General features: G+C 48.9%; 2 protein-coding genes across 2 annotated transcripts in view; one reads left to right on the top strand and one right to left on the bottom strand.

Moving 5' to 3' along the window:
• The window catches only part of LOC309691496 (heat shock 70 kDa protein 12A-like), a 21407-nt gene extending 12578 nt beyond the window's left edge, over positions 1 to 8829 (bottom strand). Inside the window, exon 1 of the mRNA XM_082509178.1 lies at positions 8723 to 8829. The gene's annotated coding sequence lies outside the window, so the exon portion shown is untranslated. The remainder of the gene's footprint in view (positions 1 to 8722) is intronic.
• LOC309691488 (bone morphogenetic protein receptor type-2-like) overlaps positions 1 to 9918 on the top strand; it is a 28512-nt gene that overhangs the window by 6410 nt on the left and 12184 nt on the right. Inside the window, exons 3-6 of the mRNA XM_082509154.1 lie at positions 4199 to 4390; positions 4485 to 4685; positions 7919 to 8023; positions 8804 to 8895. Of these exons, the coding sequence (XP_082365280.1) occupies positions 4199 to 4390; positions 4485 to 4685; positions 7919 to 8023; positions 8804 to 8895 (590 nt within the window). The remainder of the gene's footprint in view (positions 1 to 4198; positions 4391 to 4484; positions 4686 to 7918; positions 8024 to 8803; positions 8896 to 9918) is intronic.

The following is a 9918-nucleotide window of genomic DNA, read 5'->3' as shown; positions in this document are numbered from 1 at the left end:
AACAAATCATCACAAAATCATGGATAATCCATAGAAAAGCCGCACCTTACTAAAAGCCGCAGGGTTCAAAGCTTGTGCAAAAAGTAGCGGCTTATAGCCCGACAATTACGGTATGTATGATTTGTATCACCTTTATGTTTCCAAACCGACATCATGACCAGCAGCTTTACAGCTGTGGCTCCAGCAAACATCAGCTGATACTAGAAAGTAATATTAAATAAATTCTAACAACAGCTGATCAAGCTTAAACGTGCTGCTGTTGTTTAGCGCGACATCCGCTGGTTTCCTCTTTCTGGCGCAAAGTGGGCGATAAACAAACAAGAGAGATGATCAGCTGATCATTGATCAGTTTCGTGATTGAAGTAGAAACGGGAGAGGGAGGGAGGGAGAGAGAGGAGAAGAGGAAGCAAAGACAGAATATCTCCAGCTTTGTGTCTTTTTCATTGTAGCTGAAGTCCGGGACTAATCGCTTTCCTTTTCCCCTCAACACGGATGTGTTGTAATTGGTCCAGCCCAGAGTTGATCATGACCAACTGGCTAATCCACCACCTTTCATTGTTTATACCGTTACAAAGACAAACAAACAAACATAAAAATGAAAAATCATCAGTCCAGTCCAGCTATGCGGTTAGCTGGTGGGTAACAGGCATCTCCCAAATGGACCAAATGCATTCTGGGATATTGCATTTCGTCATTTCGAGCTGATTGGAGACCAAAACAGACAATCAGATTTTTTCTGCATCCAAGTCTGTGATTGGCTGGTTTTGTGGCACAAATATAACGGTGTAGAGAAAGAGTTGAACGCGCACGGGCAGAAATGTTGAGAGCGCGAGCGACACATTGCGAGCGCAAATGCAAACACTGAGCGAGAGGGGCTGCTGTTGTGTGTGTGTGTGTGTGTGTGTGTGTGGATAACAGCAAACACTGAAATACAGTTTGAAGTTTGTTCACTCAAATTCAGCTTTTCTTCGCTCAAAATAACTTTCTCCTCAAAATGCAACACTTGCACCTGCAAATTTTTTTACGTGCGCTCAGAATAGCGGCACAAACATAACGCCATGAGCAGCTGGATATGATAATAATGACAATAACAATAATAATGGTTATTGTCAGTGAGACAAAAACATTTGATGAAAATCAGTGAGAGTAAATAAGGATTCGTGATGAACATTTAGGGCGGGACTGAGCTGAAGCTGATGATGCTACAAACACACAATGATGATGTCACACATCTGCTGTCCAGATGTCCTCCGAGAGGGTGGAGGCTGCTGAGCAGGCTGCCCGTGTGCCGTTGAGCAGCGAGCGTGCCCGACTGTATGGGTGTGATTCCTGTGCAGCTCTCGGGGGGTGTGGCCTCTGATGGCTCTTTAACCAGAGGTGGTGTGTTTGAAGACAATCTTGATGGAGACTCCGCCCCTCCTGTAGTCAGTAACCATCTCCTTGGTTTTACTGCAGTGTCAGGTTGGAGCAGAGCCCCTCCCTGACAGGTCAGGTCTATAAGCTTAGTCCAACCACAGGTGGAGTGGATTGGGTGGAGTCATGTGTATAAGGACAGGAGAGGACTGAGTGTGAGGGTGGAGGAGCAGCGGGTGGAGCCTGGGTACGTTGTTCTCAGTAACACACACATGAACGGTGTGTCTGACCTACTCAGTGATCTGTGATAGCACAGGGTTCCTCACTGATCTCAGATCAGGTACAATTATTTACTGACCTCATTTTATAACCAAAGGGTCAAAGTTCAGCTTAACTGTGAAAGCATGCATGTTTCTCAGTTTGTGGACCGAGACCGAAGACGTGAGTGAAGGACGGCGTGAGACACACGGAGCAGATTTACGTCCATGAAGAGTGACTGTGATGCTCCACACAGAGTTCACTGTCGGCCTTAAACAGCTGATGGCGAGCTGTTGTCGCCCCGCCGGGCAGGAAGCATCCACACAGGCTCAGTGATGCAGGAAAGCAGTGTGTGTGGCCTTGAAGCCGCCCTGTTGTGTGTTCACATTCCTGCATTCTCACTTCATGACTGTTCATCCACAGACACACACACATATACACACACACACACACACACACACAGACACACACACACACAGACACACACACATATACACACACACACAGACACACACATATACACACACACACACACAGACACACACACACACATACACACACACACAGACACACACACACACAGACACACACACACATACACACACACACACAGACACACACACATATACACACACACACACACACACACACACCCTCTGGTCCCGACTGGGACACACACGCTGTCGTCAGGCAGTCTGAGCGTGCTCTGTGTTTGTGCTGCGATGTGGTTGATAAGGCTACACACACACACAGACTCACACACACACACCTTCCTCCGGCTGTGAGTGTGTTCGGTGCAGACTAAACACAGCGCTGTGCTGGCTCCACTCCGCCCGGGTGGAGCCGGCAGACTCCGCTCAGGAATGCAGCTCCTCATTCACATGTAAACCAAAATAACACACACACACACACACACACACACACACACACACACACACACACACACACACACACTCAGATCCTGCTCTCGCTGTGTGCAAACGTTTGACTTTCTTCTTGAACACAGAAACATCCAGATGTGCGTCCAGGCGATTCTCTGTTGTCGTTGTTCAAAAGACGCGTGGGCTGAGCAGCCGCTGCTGTTGCCACGGCAACCCGAGACACGAGCTGTCTTATGAAGCATGACATAAGAAACAGTTAAAAGTTTTATTTCTGGGCTTCAGTTTGATGTAAAAATACAGACACACAACATCTGGAAATGACAACAGTCCAGCTGTGTGAGCGCGTTAATCCATCACCCAGGAAACACCTGCGTCCAATCAGAAAGAGCCAGAAGCTCAGGTTTCAGGTACACAGGTGTGTTTGTGTGACCAGGCTTTGCTCAGCGGCCCGGCGAGCGTTGTGACATCAGAGAACTGCTGGAGGTACGGCAGAGCGGCCCAGGACGGCGTCCCCGCTGCTGCTGTCACACCTCCTGTAGCAAACAGTGATGATACCTGTAGCAGAGACATCAGTGTGAGTGCTGCTGTCCTCTGATGTCCTCTGATGTCCTCGTCTGTCTCTGCACTTCATACGAGGGCTTTGTGGTCTGTCATGTTTGTTGCTATGACGACTCAGTTTCCCTCTGGGGTTAGTAAAGTGTCCGTGATTCAGAGTCCAGCCCAGATGATGATGATGCCTGCGGCTGCTGCACTCTCACATTACACCAGGTCCTAATCATTAATCAGACTGATATTAAAAACAAAGCGACGTGCTTCGTGTCTCAGTGATGACTCGATCCCCGAGACCGCCGTCACCCTGCGCGACCCCCGACTGATGACCTGACGACGATCAGGCGGACAGCGGGAGCTGACCTCAGTGTTTGTGGACGAGATTTTTCTCGCCCGTGTTCTTGTTGAGCCTCGGGCTTCTTCAGCTGTAGCTTTGACAGCACGAGCGAGCAAACATCACCGTTTAAATATCAAACTTTGCTGGTTTTCAGATTCTCGCTTCCTTCCAGCGTTCCTCGGTCGCTGCGGCGTCTGAAGCTGCGCGTGGGCTGATGGGATGCGTGTAGACGAGCTGCTGGGACATCACATTAATGGTTTTTGTTGTAAAGGCGGCTGAGCGGCCCGAGGCGAGAACGCCGCTCCGACGTTCCCGCTGCGCTCTCGGAGCGCCACACTGCATGTTAATTTGTTGCTGTCAGAGTTTTCCTTCAGGCTGACGTGGACGCCAATCACAGAGATCCGTGTAATGATGTCACCGAGCCCAACCTCCAACCACAAACAACCCGAGACAAACAAGAACAAAGATCGTTTCTGACCTCCGTCACTGCTCGCCGCTCGCTCTGAGGCGACAATGATGGAGGACAGTAACTGTCAGAAGTGTTTATGTGAGGCTTCGCTGCAGCTTCACGGCCTCACAGCTCGATCTCTGTGAAGGCTGAGGTCAGAGGTCAGTCTAGCTGTGGACGCGTCACACAGTGCGGGGACAAGAACACTTCCTGTTCCTCTGTGACTCTGACCATCAGTTCCAAACTAAACTTCCTGTTTTGTTCAGTCAGACCTGAAACAGGTCAAAGGTCACTGAGCTCAGACAGAGAGCAGGGTTTGACCCTCTTTAATATACAGTCTGTTAGCTGACAGGTGAGTCTCTGTGTTTTCAGGTCTGCAGTCCAGTGATGCTGAGGACAGACTGTGTGCTTTCACCAGTAACCCCCAGGGGGTGGAGCCTGTTCCTGCCAATGAGCAGCCAGGAGTGGTGCTGGAAAACGGCACGATCCGCTGCAGCCACGGCTCCCGCTGCTATGGATTGTGGGAAAAAAAAGCAGATGGAGAAATGCACCTGCTGACCCAAGGTGAGCTCATCGGGGTTTGTTACTCCCTGACCTTTGACCTCTGTTGCGTTCTTCTACTGTATCTGGTTACAGTTTGGCCTCGGTTTGCTTTCAGGCTGTTGGACTCACCTGCACGAGTGTCAAGCCGACCGCTGTATCCTGGTAACAGAGAAGCCGTCCTCCACGCAGAAAGGCAGCTATCGCTTCTGCTGCTGCAGCCACGACCTCTGCAATGCCAACTACACAGAGGCCCCGCCCACCGCCGACACACCCGCTCTGAAACCGATGAGGACGGACGGCCAGGCGGAACAGACAGGTGAGAAGCACTGACACCAATCAGTGGTCCCCGCTCCATAATAACTCATCATGTGACCCAGCAGTGTAACCGTTAGCAACGCCTCCACTGAGCAGCAGCAAGAAGAGACAAAAGATAAAGCTTCTATTTATTCTATTTCACTATGACGCTGCTGTTTGTTGGAGGCTAACTTCCTGTTAGCCATCATTAGCATCATCATTAGCACCAAATGCCCTGTGAGACAGAGCACACGCCGTTCTGTTTTAGAAAACACTTTCCTCGCTCTGCTTCGTTCACCAGGACGTGTCGAGGAACAGCAGCTGTATGTAAAACTTAGAGATGGACCGATCCCATATACAGTATCGGTCCCGACCTAAATTACTGGATATCGGGAGAAATTAAAAATGTAACCCGATCCATCCATCCACTGATTTACTCAGGAACAAATTCAACACTGAAAAAAGACAAACAGTTATCTGAGTGGACTTCGATAACTAGCCAAAGACCGCGGGGGGGTTGAAAGCGATGTGCCGGGAGTTCGCTGTTCTCGCCGGCTCAGATAATTTACACATTCTCGCCTGAAAATATGTTAAAAGTTTGATTTTTCAACCCAGAAAGATTAATAACTGTAATATCAGAATCAGAATCAGAATCAGAATCAGAATGGGTTTATTGCCAGATGTTGAGGTTTACAACATTAGGAAATTGCTGCGGTGCTTCAGTGCAGACAATAAGAATTAAAGTGCTATGTAGAAAGAAAGATATGTGCATGAGATATACATGAGATATATACATGAGAATAAGAATTATGAGTGCTACGTAGAAAGATATATACATGAGTGCAGGTGGTGATCAGTGCCAGACATGAAATGATGCAGTGAACACAGCGTAGGGTCATGTGTTAGTGGCGGGGACAGTCATGTGGTTATTGTTCATGTGTCCAACAGCAGAGGGGAAGAAACTGTTCTTGTGGCGAGAGGTTCTGGTGCGAATGGACCGGAGCCTCCTGCCTGAGGGGAGCAGGTCAAACAGACTGTGTCCAGGGTGAGAAGGGTCAGCTGAGATCCGGGCTGCACGCCGCAGTGTCCTGGAGGTGTACAGGTCCTGCAAAGATGGGAGTCTGCAGCCAATCACCTTCTCAGCAGAGCGCACAACACGCTGCAGTCTCTGTTTGTCCCTGATAGTGGCTCCAGCGTACCACACGGTGATGGAGGAGGTGAGGATGGACTCGATGATTGCAGTGTAGAATTGCATCATCGTCCGTGTTGGCAGGTTGAATTTCTTCAGCTGCCTCAGGAAGTACATCCTCTGCTGGGCTTTCTTGATGACGGAGGTGATGGTGGGCTCCCACTTCAGGTCTTGGGTGATGGTGGTACCCAGGAAGCGGAATGAGTCCACAGAGGTGATGGGGGTGTCAGTCAGGATGATGGGGGGGAGTGGGGCTGTGTGCTTCCTGAAGTCCACAATAATCTCCACTGTCTTCTGGGCATTCAGCACCAGGTTGTTGTGGCTGCACCAAGACACCAGACGTTCAACCTCCCTCCTGTAGGCAGACTCGTCCCCGTCAGAGATGAGCCCAATGACGGTGGTGTCATCTGCGAACTTGATTAGCTTGACAGACTGGTGGGTGGAGGTGCAGCAGTTGGTGTACAGGGAGAAGAGCAGAGGAGAAAGAACACAGCCCTGAGGGGAGCCGGTGCTGATGGTCCGGGAGTCCGAGACATTCTTTCCCAGCCTCACATGCTGCTTCCTGTCCGTCAGGAAGTCAGTGATCCACCGGCAGATGGGATCAGGCACATTCATCTGGGAAAGCTTGCCTCGGAGATGGTCTGGAAGGATGGTGTTGAAGGCAGAGCTGAAGTCCACAAACAGGATCCTGGCGTAGGTTCCTGGGGAGTCCAGATGCTGCAGGATAAAGTGTAGGGCCATGTTGATGGCGTCGTCTACAGACCTGTTGGCTCTATATGCAAACTGCAGGGGGTCCAGGAGGGGGGCCGTGAGGGTCTTGAGATGGGAGAGAACTAGGCGCTCAAATGACTTCATGACCACAGATGTCAGAGCCACGGGTCTGTAGTCATTTAGTCCAGTGATCCTAGGTTTCTTGGGGACAGGGATTATGGTAGAGGACTTGAAGCAGGCAGGCACATGACATGCCTGCAGTGAGGAGTTGAAGATGCCAGAAAACACTGGGGCCAGCTCGTTTGCACAGTGTCTGAGGGTGGCAGGAGACACACCGTCTGGGCCGGGAGCTTTCCGAGCATTCAGACTCTTAAACTGCTTCCTCACATCTGCTTCATGAATATGAAGAGTTGTGGTCGGAGGAGGTGGTGTGAAATCCTCTTTTGTGTGGGGTGAGGGGGCGGGTGTGGGGTGAGGGGGCGGGTGTGGCGGCAGCTACTTATTAAAACTAAGTAGCTGCCGCCATTGTTGGAAACTGGAATTGGCTGGGCCGCGCTATGAATTCTGGGATATGGTTTTTCAATTTTGTTTTCCGGGTGGAAAATTGGGAGAAATTCAGGAGAATGGCTCCGTGAGATTTTCGGGAGGTGCACTGAAATTCTGGATCCTTCCTGGAAAAATCAAGAGGGTTCATGTATGCATACAGCTGCTGGTCATGATGGTTTGGATATGTGGTGAGAGGAAACATGCAGATGAAGTTCTGAACTGTTTCTGAGAGACAAATAACACCAGGATCCTTTCTGTGTAGCTGACAGCTGGTAGCTGTGCAGGGGCGGGTCTCGATTTTCTGTCCCAGCTTTGATCCTGATGAAGACGAGTGTCATGAAAACGTGTTTGCATTTATTTGCACTGCTTTAAACTCTGGATGTCTATGTCAGATATCCAAATGTATGATATCGGTATCGGACATAAAAAGTGGTCTGGTGCCATCTCTGGTGAAAATGTCTGCAGTTCCCAAACACTGGATCCAAGTTTAGACGGTCTGAGTGAAAGTTGAACTTGAGTGACGCCTCAAGGTGTGTTTTATGGTAAGGTAGACCCTACAGTAACACACTTAATGATTTAATGAGCCACAGCTTTCTGTCCTCTTGGTTGCTGGTGCGGTGGACGAGCGTCACTGACAGCTGGTCTGAGGTCTGATCTGTATGAGCCCCTCAGTCTGACCTGCAGACCGGTCCCTCTTTGTCAAACTGACCTCAGAGCGCAGGTTACACAGAGTAGCGCAGGTCCTCACAAAGACAGAAGTACAAACATGTGTGTCGCACTGATGTGATGATGACATCATAACCCCTCAGATCACCGGCTGAAGCCAGAGGTGACGGTGCTCATCGCCCTGGTAACCATCGCCATAGCAGCCATCCTCATTGTGGCGCTGTTCCTGGGATACCGCATAATAAAACGTACGTACGCACACACACACGTATATACACATCTACACACACACACGTATATACACATCTACACACACACACGTATATACACATCTACACACACACACGTATATACACACCTACACACACACATGCACACAGTTTAGTGTTTTGTGAAGAAACAAATGAGGAAGTCATGTGATGAGTTTTTCAGATTAAAGCAGGATCGATGGATCTGCATGAAAACGTTAGCGGAGCTGCTCACAGGCTCACAGCTGGATCTGACCTGAAACACACTGAAGGAAGAGACCATGTGACACGACGTTTCTCAGCAAACCTCACACAGTGAGGGTCAGACACTCTGAGAGGTCCGAACTTAAGTTCTTACGACATGTGGAGGGAATTTTCCAGCTGGGCGGAGGTTTGTCGTCTCGGAGTAATCTTTAGAGCACAATAGCCTGAACATCCTGTGCTCTTTTTAAACAGTCGCTGTAAACAGGAAGTGCCTTCTGAGCGATCAGCTGATTTGTTTTAGTGTGTGGAGGTCTGAAGTCCTCGGGAGGTGGCGCTGGCTCACAACTGTGGTTTTTGTAATCAAAGGAAACTCGCCCATCTGACGACCTCCGACATTACACGTGAAATTAGTCGCGTGATATGAGCTGCAGTGACATCTGTGCTTTGATTTTGACACTAATTATAACAAATACATAAAAATCAATGTTAACTCACTTCTGACCTGGCTGCTGTCCGGCAGCCATGTTGGTCCTCGCCAGACTGAGGTCATGTGATCAGCTGTGTGTGTTTGTGCAGGGAAGCAGAAACACAGTCTGTCTGCTGTGGATGTGATGGAGGCGGCGAACGCAGAGTCCTCCATCGACCTCGACAACCTGAAACTGCTGGAGGTACACACACACACACACACACACACACACACACACACACACACACACACACACACACACACACCCTGCAGCAGCTGCACAGGTTTATTTGGATAATACTGGTCAGTCGGTGAACAACAGCAGCAAGACAACGCCATCACAAACTGACCATCCTGTAACTAGGGCTGCTCAATTAATCAAATTTTAATCTCGATTACGATCTGGGCTTTCAACGATCATTAAAAATGACTGAGCCGATTATTAGCCCCTCCCTCGTGCTTTACTCTCGCGCTGCTCCGTGTGGCAAATCGAACGCACCTCTCTGCATTTCGAACACTCGTCACAACAATAAGAGGACCCGAGGGAAGCTCGGAAAGCTCAGCAGAAGTTATATGGAGAGGAGAGTGACTGCCGTTGGTTGAAAAGAGGTAAAAAAACTTCAGTGGTGTGGAAACTAGGGCTGCCACAAACGATTATTTTGATAGTCGACTAGTCACCGATTATTTATGCGATTAGTCGACTAATCAGATCATCATCCATTGGACGTACAGCGTACAGCTTATTGCACCAGCAGCATCTGCTCTTATATAACGATCATTAGCTTACAGCTTTAAGCTTTTAAGGTGCTAACTAAAAATAAAGACAAGATGATAGTTTATTCAATTTTAATGAAATTTGCAGATTGTTTCGGTGGAGTTTAATAAACTCCTTGCTATCTAAAATATAACAGGACACCGGAGTAAATTCTCCAGCATCTCACACTTCTGATAATCAGCTGTCTGCTTGACGTTTATTCAGCTGTGTAAAAACTATAACTTTAATCTCAGCCAAACCGATTTACTCAGGAACAAATAAAATACTAAAAAAAAGCCAAACAATAACATTTTAAGTTATCTAAGTGACTCATATATATTTAACCTGAGTCGCGAAAGACGGCGGTGGGTTTGAAAACGATTTGCCGGGAGTCCGGTGTTCTCACGGGTCTAGTGACCTAGCCCCCGGCTAGCTATCGAGCTAGTGGGTAACAGACGTCTCCGAAAACGT

This window comes from Aulonocara stuartgranti (genome assembly GCF_965226115.1).
Source record: "Aulonocara stuartgranti genome assembly, chromosome: 16".
Lineage (NCBI taxonomy): Eukaryota > Metazoa > Chordata > Actinopteri > Cichliformes > Cichlidae > Aulonocara > Aulonocara stuartgranti.
This window is presented reverse-complemented; position numbering and strand designations above follow the sequence as displayed.